The sequence below is a fragment of the Pristiophorus japonicus genome, chromosome 10, assembly GCF_044704955.1.
Source record: "Pristiophorus japonicus isolate sPriJap1 chromosome 10, sPriJap1.hap1, whole genome shotgun sequence".
NCBI lineage: Eukaryota > Metazoa > Chordata > Chondrichthyes > Pristiophoridae > Pristiophorus > Pristiophorus japonicus.
In genome coordinates this window covers 189,986,407-190,006,640 of record NC_091986.1, presented here as the reverse complement: position 1 = coordinate 190,006,640, position 20,234 = coordinate 189,986,407, and the positions used below count along the sequence as shown (strand labels likewise).

The following is a 20,234-nucleotide window of genomic DNA, read 5'->3' as shown; positions in this document are numbered from 1 at the left end:
ATTTTACTTGCCAATGCTTAATACTCCCTATGTGTATAAAGTCAAATTTACAGTTAAAAATCAAAGGAATTCTCAAATACTGTTGATATAATCGGAGCCTTTGTTATGCTTAATCACAGTTAAATCCTAATTAATATGCAACAACTGCAGTGACGCAAGATGAAGACTTTGACAAATTCCATTAATATATGTGTTTTCTATATTTGTATCTCATATGAGATCTTTGACCAAAATGCGTTAATGTACAAACATTTTGCTATGCTATCTTTGGCTGAAAGATGCTAATGATGTCAGATGAAGAATACAATGAAGAAGCAGATTTGGAAAATTTTATGTTCATATCTGGATTACAGACGTCAGCATTGTTATCCCAGGTTTGGAGATTCTCTACAGTAGGAATGTGAATTAATTTGATATATTATAATTCTAAATTTCTGCTGAAAGCATGACCTCAGCCAAGAATTCTCAGAAGGCAAAGTGTTTTATCAACTGAAGCAGAGTGCACATCCCAGAGCTATCTCAGAGCAGTATTGGCCAAGGCATGCATGTAGGTTGTCTGCTCTATTGGGGAAATGATGATGTGTCTGAAGAGGAGGAAGAAAAGAACTTGTAAATTAGGGCAGCAACGGTGCTAATTATGTTTTGCAAAATGCTGTGTCACTGTACAGAAAGTTTTGGAACAGTTTGTCAAATGTACTTTGCAACCTATAGTGTGTATTTAATCGTAAAGACTACAAAAAGGTCTTCTAATTTAAAATCTTTTTAACCTTTTAATTATCCGTCTATCATATGAGGTTACTAGGTACGATGATGATGATGACTAGGTATGAAAATAAGACTGTAAAATATAAAATAAGTATAGACAATTATTGTAATGCACCGTAGTTCAGTCAGTCTTCAAAAGGAAAAGATACGGTAACAGGTTAGATAAGACACATATAAAATCAAAATACTGCGGATGCAGGAATATAGAATAAAAACCAAAAATGCTGGAAATCTCAGGTCAGGTAGCATCTGTGGAGAGGAAGCCGAGTTGACGTTTCGGGTCGATGACGAAGGGTCATTGACCCGAAATGTTAACTCTGCTTCCTCTCCGCAGATGCTGCCTGTCTTGCTGAGATTTCCAGCATTTTGTAGACAAGACACTTCATCAGTGTTTAGCTTTTACTTTAGATTACCAGCATCCATAGTTTTTTTTATTACCGATAAATAATTTGGTTTGTTTTAATCCCTCCGACAGATTCTTTCACCTGTACATCCACTCTTACATTTCCTTCTTAAACTGAGCTGCAGATTTTAACATTTCTCATTAATATTTCTGCGGCTAATAGTCTGCCAACTTTCCTCATCAATTGAAATGAGACCGATTACCCTTGTGCTACACCCCATCTTGTGGCCAAGCAAGGAATTGCCAAACATTCTTCAATGAAGGAAAGTGAGTTGCAATTGTCAGGGAAAAGCTCAAATATTTTAACTCTGATTTTGGATTTATTACTTGAGTAAAATAATCAGTAAATTAAACTCTGATGAAGTGGACAAATAAATATAGAATAAAGTTCCACGAATGCTTTGTTTATTTTGCTGTAGACTACAAATTAGTGGCATCACAGAGATATTGAACAACATGCTGTTAACAATTCAAGTCCTTTTACCCGAGATGTTTGATTTCATACATTTCCCCTCGAAAAGCAGAATGAATTAAAATCTGAAAACGTTCAAACTCCAGCAAAAGTAATTTTATGGCATGAAAATATGAAGATTCTCATGCAAAAGAACTATTAAAGCCAAACAAATTGGTTCAATTTACAGCCAACAGGTTCACATTAATCAGCATTGTGCATTATTCACTCCTGAAAACAATGTTTATAGGTTTGTTCCACAATGTATAGTTTTGACGCTTAATAGCCTGGGATCTTGTACTGAACTTATTCTAAGTTTTAATGGTAACCTCTGCGACAGGTCGAAATCACTATGGGAGTAAGTTGAAGTTCTCTGGGCTCAAGTGTTTCTGCAAAAATTATTTGTATAGAAAGTGTGCCCAGGCCAGGAAATGAGAGAACCAGTTACTTGCTTCCAGTCACTTTTTTTAGACAAAAAACTACAAAAATAGAATCAGACACTCGTTAATCAAATGCCTCACGCCTAAAACTTTCAAATTATTTTCAATGAGACATTATGGAACAAGAAACTTTATTTTCCTACTCAATGCCATTGAAATTGCAAAATAATCTTCTTTGCTGATCCCAATCTAGAGCAGCTTCATATAAAAATCTTATGTCAGTTCAGGTGGTAATCAGTAATCTCAATGTCCACATTCAGTTACACACACCACAAATGAGTGACGCAGTTCAGACGTGTTAAGCATCTAACTCAATTTATCATGTGCATTTCTATATGTGCCAGCATGCGCATCTGTAGTGTGGGTGGTGCAATTTGGACACTATCTACAGAAATCATCCAGGCTGGCCCAGGCATGATGCACCAGCTGGCAGGAAGGCAGAAGCGGCTCGCAGGACTTGTTCCAGGTTGCAGTCTGCCAACTCAAAAATGGCCTGCTAATCGCAGTCAGTTTCAAGATACTCCTTAATTTATTAATCATATTCGCCCTGTTTCCTGTCTAACATGAGGAGCAGGAGCAGGAAATGCCATGTGCTGACCTAGGACAACATCTAGGAAGGAAGCAGTCTTGAAACCTCAGGTTTAGTGAGCCCAGTATAGCTCAGCTTACTTCAAGTTTGTTTGGGACTATCTTCGTCCAGTCCCAAATATAGGTTTCAATCCGCACTAGATTAGTTTTAAGTTTTCTGTGATCAAAATCTTTGTGCAACTTTTACTCTAAACTGTTTGAAGTGCAAAGGCCCCACTTGCCCTCGAGAACCTGGTAGGAAACTTCCTCATATATTTTTCAAGACTTAAGATTTATATAGCGTCTTTCACGACCACCGGACGTCTCAAAGTGCTTTACAACCAATGAAGTACTTTGAGTGTAATCACTGTTGTAATGTAGGAAACGTGACAGACAATTTGCGCACAGCAAGCTCCCACAAATAGCAATGTGATAATGACCAGAAGGAGCATTAGGTTAAGCACGCAGGATCAAGTGTCACACAAATAATTTATATATCTGAACACATGTGCCTTCTTGCTCTCAACTCTTTCTACACACTTTAAAGAAATCCTTACTCTGGAGATATTTTTCCATTTATATTACATGTAGGTCATAGCTGTTCCAGAAATCAAGATTTTAGCAGTCACATTTAAAGAACTTAAAGCTAAAGCACCCTACATATGCTCTGTAGTAACCTTTTAACTTAAGCAGGCATTTCTTTCCTCTGCAACATCTGACATCAAGTCATGCTGTGATGGAGGGCAGTTATCTTAACTGGAGAGTGAGGATGGCCTTTTACTGAAAGTGGAAAAGTGCTATCACGGCATTGCAAAAGGTTCGTACCAACTTTAGAGTCACAAAATGAATTTCAGTTTTATTCACCTCTTAAAAAGGCTTTACTGTTAGTGAACCATCCTTAAATGAAGGAGTTAATCAAGTAGACTGGCAAGCTTGAACAAAAGACCAGTCAGCAAATTAAACCAGCAGATATTTAATAACAAATTTGGGATTTAGTCTGAGATCCTGCCACTGTGGATCCACAATGTTACAATAAAAAATTAACTGCAACCAAATATTACAAAGGGTTAACAACACTGCTTCAAAATAAAAAGTAAAAATTGAGCAAAAAACAGATACTAGGGCAGTTTGTTTCTCATCATAAACGACAATAGTCAAATCAATGCTTTTGTAATTCTCAAATCAAATTGTACTGCGTCTACAATGGAGAAAGTCCTACTTGGACTGAATTCTGAAAAGCTTTTTCAAGAAATAAAGCTTTTTTAAAAAACTATTTGTAAGCCACCGTTTTCCATACAGCCATCAGCCCATTTATTGACTGTCAAATTTGTAAATCTAAAATATAATTTTTCTTTTATTTCAACAAAAATATCATTTTGTGCTGTCATTTGGCTAAAAACACGCTGGGGTTTATTTTCTTCAGTCAATACTAGTGGAAAAACAATACTGTGAGCATAATAACTTTAGGCTTTTTCGACTTGAAAGGAGACATCTACAGAGATATAAAAGATAGTTAACAGTATGGAAAAAAATAAAATAAAATTAGTTCAAAGTAAACTGCATGAACTCGTCAAGGGAGCACAGATTAGGCTAGTAAAAATTTAATCTAGGACTGATATCAGGAAGTATTACATCACTCAAAGTAATAAAACAGAAAATGCTTGAAACACTCAGCCGGTTAGGCAGCATCTGTGGAGAGAGAAAGAGTTGACGTTTCAGGTCGATGACTTTTCATCAGAATAAATATATAGAATGAACTTTCAGAGGCAATAGTAGAGGTGAAAACCCTGGAATCGTTTAAGAACCAATTAGGTATTGCAGTGGGGTGACTGTAGGGTATCTCTGGATGAAGGCACTAAAGTTGGTCAAATGGCCTCTCTCGTCCATAATAATCCTGTGATCTTATGACTAGGGGAAAATCAGCTTTCTACTCATGCCATTTTTTTTTTTGCAATGACCGGAAGAAAATACACCCCCAAATATAAGTAGGAGTAGCAGATTACAATTAAAGTATCAAGAGGAGGTCTACAGTAAATTGCATACATAAAGGTCACATGAGCGAGGTACCAAAGGACTGCTGTCACTCATCAAGAATTGATTTCGTGCCAGGAGGATGCGCCTTTAAGGACTGCTGGTTAGGCAGCAATATACCCAGAAAAACTGACGCTGCATGCACAGCACATGCTCCATCCAGTTTCTGTTAAATTTGAGAGCGGGATCTTAAAAGTAGGCATTAGGATCCTGATTAGCATATTCAAGGAGCCCAACACCTGTTTTATGTGAGTGGGCACTCATATCGGCAGCTTCCAATTTGAGCAGGAATTCGGGAAATCGCCACCTGAAATTCATCCCCCAAACCCTCATTCTCCCTCACTGTTCCTTTCTTCGACTACTGCGTAAAGCAGACTGTGAACCACGATTATTCAGACATACAAGCACTACAGTTTTAGTAATCCTTCTGAATAAAAGTATTTCTTCTTTCATCAATATTTTTGTCACTGATTTTCATTGTTTGTGACTAAGTGTTCGCAGTGAGGCGCAAAGCAATAAGATTGCAGTTATACGAAGTTCTGACGAAAGGTCAGACCGGAAATGTTAACTCTGTTTCTCTCTCCACAGATGCTGCCTGACCTGCTGAGTATTTCCAGCATTTTCTGTTTTTATTTCAGATTTCCAGCATCTGCAGTACTTTGCCTTTTGCAGTTATACTGCCACTTTCATATTGATGGAAAGCTATTTTGTGCACTTATGCCAAGTGTTTTCAGATCATCTCCAGGAGGCTTTGTCACATCACTTAAGCTTCACATTAAGTAAAATATATGTCCACTTCAGTATGAAACTGGATTTAAAAAGTGATCTTGGGATCTACCAGACACTTTATCAGGATAGTATAGTATCATAGAATGAATAACTACACATGCAGAGATCTCTCCTGGTGGACAAGAGAATGCGTGTCACAGCTAGGAGCAGACTGCGGTATAATTTATCTCTTTCTGCCCGTGTCTTCCAGTGGCTAACGCCTTAGAACAATAGTATAATGTAACTATGGTCTAAAACAGTGATCTTTATTTTGTAAACAATTTGGATTATAGACTGGTTAAAAAAAAGCATTTTATCTTGTCAAAAAAGAAAGCAAAACAAGTGCAAAATCATTTGTTTGCCAATGGTTAAGGCCAATAATGTCTGATCCCAGAAGCACATTTTGAAGTCAATTTAAATCAGGTCAAGTCTCAATACCTGTATAAAGAAAGGAGTGTTTGTATTCTGTTGGTTAAAACCATAACAAATTCAGCAGCTTGGTCTATTTGGTTGGGTTGTCCTGCACACTTGTGCTCATGTTTCTCCTTATGTTTCCTTAGACTTTTTTTCTTTGCAAATATTCCTCTCAAAAGGAATACTGAACCTAGTTCTAAAACAGATCTAGATTTCACCACAGAAATTATTGCTATATCAAACACATTCAGTTCCAGAGCAGATCTTAACTCCTTAAGCAATCAGTACAAAAGGACACACTCCCAGGTTCTATAGTAGAACATGTGCAAGAAAAAAATACACTTTGAGTAAGCAATCCCCTTTAATTGTTTTAATGTTTTAATCAGAAACAGGTTGCACTTTTCAGTCACTCTGTAGTGCCCACGAAGGCAAATTCTATCAATGAATGCAGGCGAACAGTGGGGTGAAGTAGGATTATGGAGTCTGTCGTCCCAGCTTCACTGTATTACTCAGATTAGGCGGATGGCAATGGGTGGATACATCACAGTGGCCCCTGGTGCATCTTTATATAGTCAAAGATGAGTTTGAAGGCTGTTGGATCTTTTAAAAACTGGGATAAGTGCTGAAACAAAAGAAAAGTACATAAAATATATGGAGAACCAGCTCAAGTTTATGGTTACTGATGCATGCAAATAGTGAATATTCTTTCTGGTCAGCATACACTATCTATATACAGCTTATACTAGGTTTAGTTCATTCTGCATATTCCCAAGATCTTCAACTTTATTTATATTTCCACTGAATAATGGTACAGCACAAGGCCACTGGGCCAAACTAGTTAGCTAGGTCTTGGACATTATGTTTGGAGCCCTCACCAGATGCTTGTCTCATGGGTAACCTAAAGGTCAGTTCCCATAAGTAAACACCATCACTTCCTATGATGGAATGAATGTAACCTGTGCACAAAATAATCTGGGACAACATGTCCTCAGCAAAGAATAGACCCATTTATTAGATTTATATGTAGGATTCCCACTGTGCACCCAATGACAAATAATATCAGTTATAACAGACACTTCTGGATCTGTTTGAATTAGCAAGCAAGTTTATTCGCAGGTAGAATCTTTTACAGTGGCAGCAGAGATGTCAAAGTCAGCTTGAATAAAGAGCAGATTGGAAATAGCTTTTGAAAGGGTTAAACAGACATGCTAGTCGTCATGCCTTTGCATGGTCTTTCCTTGAAAACCTTTTGCTAACTTACCCTAATCCCCATCCGCCATAGCCTTATTTGGAACAGCATAGATGTCCCTAACCACAAGGTTCACATCTTGCCTCCTACTAAGTACCTCATAGAGTATGATGGTTTGTATGTTGCTTGGCCTATGGAATCTGGCAACTATAGAGTGCAATTGGTTCTGGTTGAATAAATGTAGGCTGTAATATCAGACTGATATTTTAAAGCTTCACTAGATTATCTCAGAGGTCAGCCAGAAATTTCAGACAGCTTCATCTTCTTGGCAGGTTTACTTTGGAAAAAAACAAAATGATCTTCAAGAGAAAAATTAGCCAATTTTTTTTGTTCGTTTCATATGTTCTTATCCTGGCTTTAGAACAGTTCCAATAAAAATGTGTTAAATGTCTGAGCACTGCCAAAAGGCCACTTTACAGACTCGCAATTGTAAAATTAGTTCAGGGAGTCCCTGGAACCCTTTTGGTTTACCCGAGGTTCTACTGCAAGCATGCGCTGTTTTTGTTTATATTAAGGGGTTGCGCCAATAGCTATTATGTATAGAACTTTCCTGTGTTTAGTCTGGTCTATATAAAATCATCCACACACAGATGTGCAGGAGGAGAGAAAGATAAGAATATTTAAAACAAAATGCTTGGGAGAACTGGAACTAGTCAAACTTAAATGTTACTTTACAGTATAATTGAATCTGCAAGTACACATGTATTCTCAGTAATATATACATACAAACCTTAGCTAGGTCACAGTTAAGAGTGTTTGTGTACAGTTTTGGCCACCTGATTATAGAAAGGATATAAAAGCAATGGTAAAGATGTAGCATAGATTCTTTATAATATACCACAGGTGAGAGAGCCATGTGCAGAAACTGAGAATTTAGGCCTTTTTAAAAAGAAACTAGAGTGGAGAGGTAAGGAGTGACCTGACAGAGATCTTCCAAGATTTTGAAAGGTAATGATAAGGCAATTGACAAGATTGTGTCCATAGGTTGATGAGATGGGTGTAGGCACAAGATTAAAATAATCACAAAAATAATGAGAGAGAGAAAAATTAGAAACAGAATACACTGAGGTTGGTTGTTGAAGTAGAGTCCACAAATCCTTTGAAAAACAGGAATATTAAAGGGTATGGAGAGAGAACAGGAGAGTAGGATTATACCAAGTGGCTGATATGGAGAAAAACACCAGTACAAGCTCGATGAGTCAAATAGTCTGTCTCCATGCTGTAATCTAGCATTGTAGGATTTTATGCAGTACAAGAACGAATCGATAAAGCATCTTACCTTTGGATTTCACCCTTTGATTCTGTAAACTTATTACGAATCATGAATGTTGCAACTGCCTCTGCTACCTACAAAAAGTGATATAAAATGAATGCATATAACGGTTAATTAGATCTGTCCCCTAGATATGACCATCATATTCAATCACAGATTCTAAACTTGTTAAAAGGACACTTGCTTTTTAAAGTAAAAAAAGTTTGAAGAAACAAAACATATTTCACCTATGACCTGGAATTATTAAAAAATTTACACAACTAAAGAACGTGAAATATCTTTTCTCTTTACAGATGCTAAGAGCATTTTTGGTTAGTTGTGCAAAGTTTGCTAAACTTTTTGAAGAAATCACAAACATTAAAAAATACGGAGTGACTTCTGCCCACGGACAGCAGTCACGTCCTTAAAAATAAGTTGGAACAAATGTTACAATTCTACACTTTATCAGCTACTAAAGGAAAACTCAATAGAACATTGTTGTTGATGCAGGTACTGGGTTATAGTGACACTCGATTGCTAATTAAGCAGACAAGGCCACAGTAAGCTCCTTTATTGTTGGCAACTGGCAATATAACTAGATACTCTGTATCCCAAGTATTTCAAAGTTTAATTCTGACTGCCCATCTCAGGTTCAGAATTTGCTGAAATTTGAATGCCATGACTATATTAAAGAGATTCCCTCTGATGAAGGAAAAACCCTTGTGCTTACTTTGTCTGGGGCATCTTCATGTACAGCATGACCACATTGTGGAAGAACTTGCATCTGAAATTTTCCTTAAAAATACAAATACAGAAATCATAATCACATTAGTGAATTTTACTTCATGCGAAAATACTGATTTAAAAAAAATATATATTTCAACAGCTTCTTTCTGCAACCAGAAATTCCAAAATGCCATTTCATACTTTTGTTCTTTTCTCCCTCTCTGACAAAGGAATTGTGGTTACATTTTCAATTAAGTCTTTCATTGATTGAAGTCGGGAATCGGTTTCGGCTTGCTCAGCATCAAAAAGTATTGATGGTGGAAGCAGCTTGGTATAAGGTTGACCCAGTATCAGAAGTACCAAAGAAAATACTTTACATCAAGCTTCATGAAAAACAAAGTTTTTAATGCAGCATTTACACCATATCAGGTTATTTTCCTGCCCAGGAGAGAATGCTACTCGTGTTGTTACATGCATGCCCAAAGCTCCACTGCCAACAATTAAAATGTACATGTTTGGAGAGTGTAGGCATTCTAAACATTTCAATTTAGAAAGTGTTTGGGAGAACCAAGTGGCGCCCAAATACGTTTAAACCCATTTGACACTGCACTATACTCGAATTCCACAGGGTGTCACACCCAAGTGGGTCTGTAGAAAGGTTCGACTGCTCTTCTCTGGAGTCTGGTCTGCTCCCATGCCAAAAAGCTAAAGTTGCAATATTATTATAGCCCAAGTTATGAGGTTTGTACTCAACAGAAAACATTTACAAACAACATGGACAAGCCCATCAAAGATTCTCAGCATTCCATTTTCAAATAGAATTAAAAAGAGGTGGAACTACTTTTTAAGTTTGGTTACAAAAAGAATAAACCTAAATCGTTGAACAAAAGTCATTCTTACAGGTGCGCATAGATAATTCCAATCATACCCCATATTTTAAAGGTAGACATCATCTGAAGGAGGACACTTACAAGTTTTGCTTCCAATGTAGAGGGACAGAATTTTAAAATTCAAACTAATGAGATAACATTCATAAAATAATACAACACATATAATCTCTGGTAGGGGTGTGGAGAATTTGTAAACAAAACAATCAAGACACTGTGCAAACACAGCATACAATATTGTGTGATTATCCTATTGAGGAAATCATCAGAATTATTTAAGTGTTGTTCTGAAATGCAGAAGAATAAACAGACAAAGTCACATTTCTTACTTAATTAACCCTTCCTGTTAGACTGTACAACATAAATTAGCCAAAAATTAAAGTTCACAATAAGCTAATATTTCTACCTTGCATTTGACCAATTGTAAGATCCCGATCCAATCTGTCAACACCTACAACAGAAAAAATGTAACATTATATGGATTATTGAAATTACATAATAGAAGATTTATAAACAGTTTTCACAAAGAAACAAAAGTTAAATTATGAATAAATGTACCTGCTAGTAATAGTAGTTTGGGGATTGGGCAGCTGAGAAAGAGGTTGGATAGTCCTCTGAACCACCCTTCCCAGTATTTCTCAGTTTTGGATAGCTCAATACGCCATGTGTACTGAAATAATAAACATTAAATAACATTGAACGTAATTAGTCATTTGTAGAACAGTCTAGAAATTACTGGCTTGACAAAAAAGGAACAAAAATAGTCAATTATGACTAACACTGCTGCAACAGCAAAAATAATGAGCTCCCTGATAGTATACATGGGGGTACATCATTTTATGTTTGCAATTGACAGATGTTGCATGTCACGATGCTATTGGTTAACATGGTCCACCAAAGGAAGAATTTGAAGGGCTATGGGGAAAGAGCAGGAGAGTAGGACTAATTGGATAGCTCTTTCAAAGAGCTGCCACAGGATTGATGAGCCGAATGGCCTCCTTCTGTGCTATATAAATTTATAATCCCAAAAAGGAGCACTGAAGCTAGTAAAAAGTTATTTGGTAGGTGCTTTCATTTAGGAGACCTGGTAGCCACTTTGATGATACAATACAATACCATAACCACTACACCACCATGCTGTAGTGATGTTGGTAATGCTCTTGTACAAAGGTTGTCATGCCAAACTTTCACTTGTGGCATAACTATCACAAGACCATCAGCAGGCCAGGGCCATTGGAGGGCGCAGCGTGTGGCGGCCCGGCCCGGAAATCGGCGCGGTCCCAGCCTGCAAGACCATCAGCAGCCCAGGGCCATTGGAGGGAGCAGCGTGCGGTGGCATACCACTGCAGGGAGCAGCGCGTGCTGCTGCAGGAGGGAGACGGCTGCGAAGCCAGGTCGCTGATTGCAGTGCGGGCAGGCACAGCAGGAGGGGCGAAGGAGCGGCAAGAGTTTGTAGAGGGAAGTGACCGAGGCCTAGGAAAGGCGTGAGTTTGGGGCCCAGTAGAGGCGAGGGCCCAGGGGCAGCACGGGCCAGCCCACACTACGATATGTGTGCGCACTAGGTCCGTGCAGCAGAGCTGGTCTCCAGTCGTCTTGGGTAATCCTTGCCACTGGACCATGACCTAGCTCTGTCAAGTCCGTGTGGTGGCTGGTGTGCAACGGCCACCACACGTTAAAAAAATTCACGCACAGTCATCTTCCACCCTTCAAGATGTAGTTTGGGATCCGGAATATTAGGTCCTTCATTGAAACACCTGTGAACTCATCCCTTTTTGGCGTGCAAGCAAGTCATCCTCGCTTCGAGGGACTGCCTATGATGATGATGATGATGATGGAGTGTACCCAATAAGCAGTTAATGCCTTCAGAAAATCAGGAGGGTTGAATGGAAGGGATTGGGAGAAAGATGAGGGAGGAACAAAATACATACAGGAGTGCCTATGGCTCTAATCTTCTGGAATTTAGGCTCAGACTGTAGGCTTAAGCAGTTAAATAATTTGAGAGAGAAATAAATTGTGTTAACATAAACATAAGAATTTGGAGCAGGAGGAGGCCATTTGGTTTCTCGAGCCTGCTCTGCCATTCAATGATATCATGGCTAATCTTCTACCTCAACTCCACTTTCCTACACTATCCCCATTATCCCTTGATTCCCTTAATATCCAAAAATCTATCGATCCCTGTCTTGAATATACTCAAAGACTGAACCTCCACAGCCCTCTGGGGTAGAGAATTTCAAAGATCCACCACCCTCTGAGTGAAGAAGTTTCTCCTCATCTCAGTCCTAAATGGCCAATCCCTTATTCTGAGACTGTGACACCTGGTTCTAAACTCCTCAGCCAGGGGAAACATCCTCCCTGCATCTACCGTGTCAAGCCCTTTAAGAGTTTTGTATGTTTCAAAGAGATCACCTCTCATTCTTCTAAACTCTATAGGCCTAGTTTACTCAATCCCTCCTCATAGGACAATCCCCCCATCCCAGGAATCAGTCTGTGAACCTTTGTTGCACTCCCTCAATGGCAAGTATATTCTGCCTACGGTAAAGAGACCAAAAAGGTACACAATACTCCAGGTGTGGTCTCACCAGAGCCCTATATAATTGCAGTAAAACGTCTTTACTCTTATACTCAAATCCTCTTGCAATAAAGGCCAACATACCATTTGCTTTCTTAATTGCTTGCTGTACCTGCATGTTAACTTTCAGTGATTCATGTACAAGGACAGCCAGGTCCCTCTGAAAACCAACATTTCCCAATCTCTCAACATTTAAAAAATACTCTGCTCTTCTATTTTTCCTCCCAAGTGAAACTTCACATTTCTCCACATTATATTCCATTTGCCATGTTCTTTCCCATTCACTTAGCCTGTCTATATCCCCTTGAAGTCTCTTTGCATCCTCCTCACAACTTACATTCCCACCTAGCTTTGTATCATCAGCAAACTTGGATACATTACATTTGGTCCCCACATTCAATCAATAGACTGAGACCAGGAATCGAACTTGAACCTTCTGGTGTATGTCACTAAAGCTAAATATCACATGATGCAGTGTATATACCAACAGGGCCAGAAAAACAGCCCAACAATAAAAATTGTTACTACTTTCAATTAAATTTAGCAAGCGCTTCTTTTTAGCATTTTGAAAACAAACTGAATTTTAAATGTGATTTTTAAGAGTTGATTACTTTGCTGAGCACTTTTAATTTCAAGAACAAAATATAGGCTCATGCAACTTTAAGAACAGGAATATCTTTATGCCCAAAGATAGCAAAATACATTTTCAGGAAAACAAGAATAAAAACAAGTGAATGCAAACATAGAAACATAGAAAATAGGTGCAGGAGTAGGCCATTCGGCCCATCGAGTCTGCACCGCCATTCAATAAGATCATGGCTGATCATTCCCTCAGTATTCATTCCTGCTTTCTCTCCATACCCCTTGATCCCCTTAGCCGTAAGGGCCATATCTAACACCCTCTTGAATATATCCAATGAACTGGCATCAACAACTCTCTGCGGCAGGGTATTCCACAGGTTAACAACTCTCTGAGTGAAGAAGTTTCTCCTCATCTCAGTCCTAAATGGCCTACCCCTTATCCTAAGACTATGTCCCCTGGTTCTGGACTTCCCCAACATCGGGAACATTCTTCCCGCATCTAACCTGTCCAGTCCCATCAGAATCTTATACGTTTCTATGAGATCCCCTCTCATCCTTCTAAACTCTAGTGAATAAAGGCCCAGTTGATCCAGTCTCTCCTCATATGACAGTCCATCCATCCCTGGAATTAGTCTGGTGAACCTTTGCTGCACTCCCTCAATAGCAAGAACATCCTTCCTCAGATTAGGAGACCAAAACTGAACACAATATTCCAGGTGAGGCCTCACTAAGGTCCTGTACAACTGCAGTAAGACCTCTCCTGCTCCTATACTCAAATCCTCTAGCTATGAAGGCCAATAAACCATTTATCTTCTTCACCGCCTGCTGTACCTGCATGCCAACCTTCAATGACTGATGAACCATGACACCCAGGTCTCGTTGCACCTCCCCTTTTCCTAATCTGCCACCATTCAGATAATATTCTGCCTTCGTGTTTTTGCCAACAAAATGGATAACCTCACATTTATCCATATTATACTGCATCTGCCATGCATTTGCCCACTCACCTAACCTGTCCAAGTCACCCTGCAGCCTCTTAGCGTCCCCCTCACAGCCCACAACGCCACTCAGTTTAGTGTCATCTACAAACTTGGAGATATTACACTCAATTCTTTCATCCAAATCGCTAATGTATATTGTAAAGAGCTGGGGTCCCAGCACTGAGCCCTGCGGCACTCCACTAGTCACTGCCTGTCATTCTGAAAAAGACTCGTTTATCCCGACTCTCTGCTTCCTGTCTGCCAACCAGTTCACTATCCACGTCAGTACATTACCCCCAATACCATGTGCTTTAATTTTGCACACCAATCTCTTGTGTGGGACCTTGTCAAAAGCCTTTTGAAAGTCCAAATACACTACATCCACTGGTTCTCCCTTGTCCACTCTGCTAGTTACATCCTCAAAAAATTCCAGAAGATTCGTCAAGCATGATTTCCCTTTCATAAATCCATGCTGACTTGGACCGATCCTGTCACTGCTTTCCAAATGCGCTGCTATTTCATCCTTAATGACTGATTCCAACATTTTCCCCACTACTGATGTCAGGCTAACCGGTCTACAATTACCCGTTTTCTCTCTCCCTCCATTTTTAAAAAGTGATGTTACATTAGCTACCCTCCAGTCCATAGAAACTGATCCAGAGTCGATAGACTGCTGGAAAATGATCACCAATGCATTCACTATTTCTAGGGCCACTTCCTTAAGTACTCTGGGATTTCGACTATCAGGCCCCGGGGATTTATCGGCCTTCAAACCCATCAATTTCCTTAACACAATTTCCTGCCTAATAAGGATATCCTTCAGTTCCTCCTTCTCACTGGACCCACTGTTCCCTCGTACATTCGGAAGGTTATTTGTGTCTTCCTTCATGAAGACAGAACCAAAGTATTTGTTCAATTGGTCTGCCATTTCTTTGTTCCCCATTATAAATTCACCTGAATCCGACTGCAAGGGACCTACATTTGTCTTCACTAATCTTTTTCTCTTCACATATTTATAGAAGCTTTTGCTGTCAGTTTTTAATGTTCCCTGCAAGCTTCCTCTCGTACTCTAGTTTCCTCCTCTTAATTAAACCCTTAGTCCTCCTCTGTTGAATTCTAAATTTCTCCCAGTCCTCAGGTTTGTTGCTTTTTCTAGCCAATTTATATGCCTCTTCCTTGGCTTTAACACTATCCTTAATTTCCCTTGTTAGCCACAGTTGAGCCACCTTCCCCGTTTTATTTTTACTCCAGACAGGGATGTACAATTGCTGAAGTTCATCCATGTGATCTTTAAATGTTTGCCATTGCTTATCCACCATCAACCCTTTAAGTATCCTTTGCCAGTCTATTCTAGCCAGTTCATGCCTCATACCATCGAAGTTACCTTTCCTTAAGTTCAGGATCCTAGTTTCCGAATTAACTGTGTCACTCTCCATCTTAATAAAGAATTCTACCATATTATGGTCACTCTTCCCCAAGGGGCCTTGCACAACAAGATTGCTAATTAGTCCCTTCTCATTACACATCTCCCAGTCTAGGATGGTGACATGTTGTCACTTGTATTAAACAGCTGGTTGCTTACCTCTGGTTTATCTTCTTTCATTTCTTTTTCTGACTCGAGTTCATTCGTCTTTTTTGTTGTCACTCCTTCTTCTTCTTCCTCTTCACGAATAGCAGTGTCTACAACAGATTGAGAGCTCCCTGCAGTGTTGATATCAGCTTCACATCTGCAAAGAAACAATTCAGAATGGGTGAGGCGATCACTTTTACCGATTTCTGACTATTTCTCTTGTTATGGTTTTATTAAAATTCTACTTGTAAACTAAATTTAGCTCCCATGGGTTAAAGTCGCAGAAGAGCAGAATGGGAAGGTGTGGATTTAGAATATAAATGAAGCATCTATCCAGATTGCTTGAGACAATGGAAGTTTGTTTAACATCCCAGTGCATGCAGAAAGCAAGTGCAGGCAGCGGAAGGAGCGGGCGGCAAACCAGACTCCTCACCCACCCTTTCCTTCAACGACTGTCTGTCCCACTAAATTAGTTCCTGGGATGTGGGCATCGCTGGCAACCCCAGCATTTATTGCTCATCCCTAATAGGACCAACCGGTCACGGAGAAAAAGGTACTAGTTGGAAGAGTGTCCCCTAGTCTACCAAAAGTGTCACCGTGGAATGTCTTATTGTACTATGTGTTACGGAATAAGTTAAAATTCAGGATTTACTACTCATTTCAATTATATGTAATTTGTAAAACAAACCAGATTCTTGTCTCCGTCTCCACCTCCCCCCCCCCACCCCCAAGGGCGTTATCACATCAGTCCTCCTTTCAGAAGGGAAGAAAAGCACACATAATAACATCCAGTTCATTTAACACAAGGATTATGGCCTCAGATTATGTTATTGACTAGATATTAGACAGTAATAGCTAAATGTCTAACTTTAAAATATGTGGAATCCACTTATGGGAGCAACCAGTGATACCAAACTTGACAGACTATCTAGGGCAGGTGTAAAATTTGTAAGAGTGAGGAAGTTTCAAAAAACAAGCATCAGTTTCATTCATTTTCAGGAGCTGCTTGAATTGTGTGTGAAGAACTGAAGAACTGAACTCCGCTGGACCAAATAAAATGATGGGCAAGATTTTGTGTTCACAGATCCCACACAAGATAATCTTAGCCACTTTATTGTAGTGAATTGGAAAGCAGGTCTGTGCAAGAGGAAGGAAAACAAATCTAGTGGGAGAGCCGCCCAGATCACTCCTACACAATTCGTAGCGGCTAGTTACAAACCTTCAGACAGAAGCTTCAGACACCCCACAACCAATCAGAAGATAAAGCAGGGTCCAAAAGCTGCCAGAACTGGTTGTTGCTTGATTTCCTGATGTTGACTACCCCATTAGTGCCTTGATTTGGGGCGTTAATCAGCCCCATTGTATATATGAATTGTTAGATGGTGTTTAATAAGGTACCATTTTAAGAGACATGATGAAAATAAAGGTACATGGTACTAAATCTAGGAGATATTCCTTCACCCACCGTGCACCTTCATCTCCAGAGTTCTCCAAGAATTCATCCTTGGCCCCCTCCTTTTCCTCATCTATATGCCTCCTTGGCAATATCATCCGCAGACATGGGGTCAGCTTCTATATGTATGCTGATGACATCCAGCTGTACCTCTCCAACTCATCTCTCGACCCCTCCACTGCCTCCGTGCTGTCCGACTATTTGTTTTACATCGGTAGATGAGCTGCAGCTAAACATTGGGAAGGCAATTGAAGCAATTGTCTTCAACCCCGATCACAGAATTTGTACCCTCGCCAGAGACTACATCCCCCTCCCTGGACACTGTCAAGTTGAACCAGGCTGTTCGCAACCTTGACGTTCTATTTGACCTGGTCTTCAGCTACTGAGCCCAGACTACCTACTTCTACCTCGGTAACATCATCTGCCTCCACTCCAACTTCAGCCCATCTGACACTTGAACCCTCATTCATGCCCGTGGCACCTCTAAACCCGACTATTCCAATGTTCCCCTGCCTGGCCTTCCATCCTTCACCTTCTGTAAACTTCAGCTCATCCGACTCAGCCATCCTTATTCTATGCCAAACCAAGTCCCAATAGTCCATCACACTTGTCATTGCTGATCTACATTGGTTCTTGGTCCTCAATGCCTCAAAGTTAAAATTCTCATTCGTGTTTAAATCCTTCCATGGCCTTCAGCTGCCGAGGCCCAACACATTTGACTTGGCATCTATTTTTTCTCTATGTTTTTATGAAATGCCTAAAGACTTTTTTCTACATTAAAGACTTGATATAAATGCAAGTTGTTATGGCAACATCAATTACCTGAAGAAACTAAATATAGAATTCTACATAGGAATTTAGGAGACTCAATATACTACACAGAATCAAAGTTTGCTAATGAAAAAACAAATGTACTTTTCTGCTAAAACTGTATGATAGTCAGAGATGTTGTTAAGGAATCATAAAAGAAACTTACAGTTTGATTTGACCAACCATGGATACTCTTGCCGATTCCAAATTTCGTATCTGACCACTTTTCACACTGCAAAAAAGTGGAAACTTGAATACAACAGTTTCTATTAAAATTAATCACATACATCAGCTTAATGCCACAAAGCTCAGTCAAACGCTTCTGATTATTCCCAAAGTAACATAAAATGAACAGAGATAAATAGGAATTTACCAAAACATAAACCTAAAGTGACACTGTAACCATTAAACCTCCTAAACTGAAGGAGCGAGGATTATGTATTCTGAAGTCACATGAGGGATCCATTTTTCAGTAAACCTACACTCTGGTATATGTACGTAAGCTCAAGTAAAGAAAAGGAGAAATCATTTGTATTTATGTACGGTCTTTCACATCCTTGGGACGTGCAAAAGTGCTTCGCAGCCAATGAATTACTTTTGAAGTTTAGTCACTGTTATGTCGACAAACACTCAAGGTCCCACAACAACAATGAAATAAAAGGCCAGTTTTGGCGGTAATAATTTAAGGATAAATATTGACCAGGACACTGGGAGAGTTCCCCTGCTCTTCTTCGAATAATACTATGCAATCTTTTAAGTCTACTTGAAGAAGCAGATGACATCTCGGTTTAATATTGTACAGAACCTCACCAATGCAGTATTCCATCAGTATCACATGGAAATGTCAGTTGCACTGCAAGTGCTACTGAGTCAAACTGAAGTTTTAATCCTTAGTCTTCCAGCATTGGAGGTCTCCAAATGGACCAGTGCACAAACTGTCTTACATAGTGTGGTACTGGCCCATACAAATCAATGAAGTTTAGCCTATTTTGAGTCAACTCATCTCAGTTGGGGCAGCAGGCATGGCTTAACTGTCCCCGAAGCTAGAGATCCTACTACTGATTATACTATGGGCTGGAAAACATGCATGCGTTGGAAAACATGCATGCGTTGGGGATCTTTTGTAAAAGAGGACTGGTCTCAGCTACCAACTTCACAAATTGTCTCCCGATATTCATTGTCTGGCTTCATATTTGAACACTAAGGCAAGGTGCTTCCCCCATGGAGTTAAGCATGAGTTACCATCTTCAGAGGAGGGGAGAAGTTTGAGGGTGGGAAGTGGGGAAGGGCCATAAGCTGATTGAGACATTTTAAGCTCTTTTAAATTTCAGTGCTACTACAATAACTATTACAGTAATAAACATTTATTTAAAAAAATATGCATTCAGTATGGGTGTCACTTGACAAGGCCAGAATTTGATGCCCATCCCTAGTTGCCCTAAACTGAATAGCGTGGTAGGCCACTTCAAACGGCATTTATAAGTCAACCACTAAGACTGGAGTCATATTTAGGCCAGACCGGATAAGGACAGCAGGCTTCCTTCCTAAAGGACATTACTGAACCAGCTGGGTTTTTATGGCACTCCGACAGCTTCATGGTCACTTTTACTGATACCAACTTTTTATTTACAGATTTTAAAATAAACCTGAATTAAAATTCTCATACTGCCATTTGAGCTCATATTCTCTGGATTTTAAATCCAGTAACATAACCAATACACGACCATACTCCAATATCAGCAGCAGCTTTATTCTGATCATAAGTTTTATACAACCAAAATAAACATTCAAAACAATTTTTTATACAAATACAAAATGTAAAACATCTTGCATCTTCCCATTTTCTCTCATCTCTCACCATTCAATTTTCATTACTTTAACTTCTAATCTGTTTCTAACACACTCTATTCTATCATTTCCCCCCACAAGCCAGCCAATAAACCTTAATGTATTTATGTACTCCTCTTGCAAGTGTACATTTATATTGGTTACATATGTAATCTTTTGATTATACAAGTTCAGAAAATCAGTGGTTTGATATTTTTGCTGAGAAATTTGCCCCAAAACGTGAGATTTAGTACATCTGATGTCATTATTCAACTTGGTGTTCAATTCAGGTTGCAAGTCACATTTCTAAAACTAGTGAGTCTTTGACTACTACTTAGGACTCATGGGATTGGGGGCACTATATTGGCATAGATTCAGGATTGATTAATGGACCGAAAACAGAGAGTAGGAATAAACAGGAATTTTTCAGGTTGGTAGACTGTAACTAGTGGGGTACAAGAAGGATCAGTGCTTGAGCCTCAGTCAT

General features: G+C 39.3%; 1 protein-coding gene across 2 annotated transcripts in view; it reads right to left on the bottom strand.

Moving 5' to 3' along the window:
• Positions 1-3,583: 3,583 nt before the first annotated feature.
• ppme1 (protein phosphatase methylesterase 1) overlaps positions 3,584-20,234 on the bottom strand; it is a 71,705-nt gene continuing 55,054 nt past the window's right edge. For both annotated transcript variants that reach the window (XM_070892423.1, XM_070892424.1), the window contains exons 8-14: positions 18,087-18,152; positions 15,670-15,814; positions 10,512-10,623; positions 10,360-10,404; positions 9,071-9,135; positions 8,368-8,435; positions 3,584-6,461 (exon numbers count right to left, since the gene is read on the bottom strand). In XM_070892423.1, the coding sequence (XP_070748524.1) occupies positions 6,443-6,461; positions 8,368-8,435; positions 9,071-9,135; positions 10,360-10,404; positions 10,512-10,623; positions 15,670-15,814; positions 18,087-18,152 (520 nt within the window). In that variant the 3' untranslated portion in view covers positions 3,584-6,442. The remainder of the gene's footprint in view (positions 6,462-8,367; positions 8,436-9,070; positions 9,136-10,359; positions 10,405-10,511; positions 10,624-15,669; positions 15,815-18,086; positions 18,153-20,234) is intronic.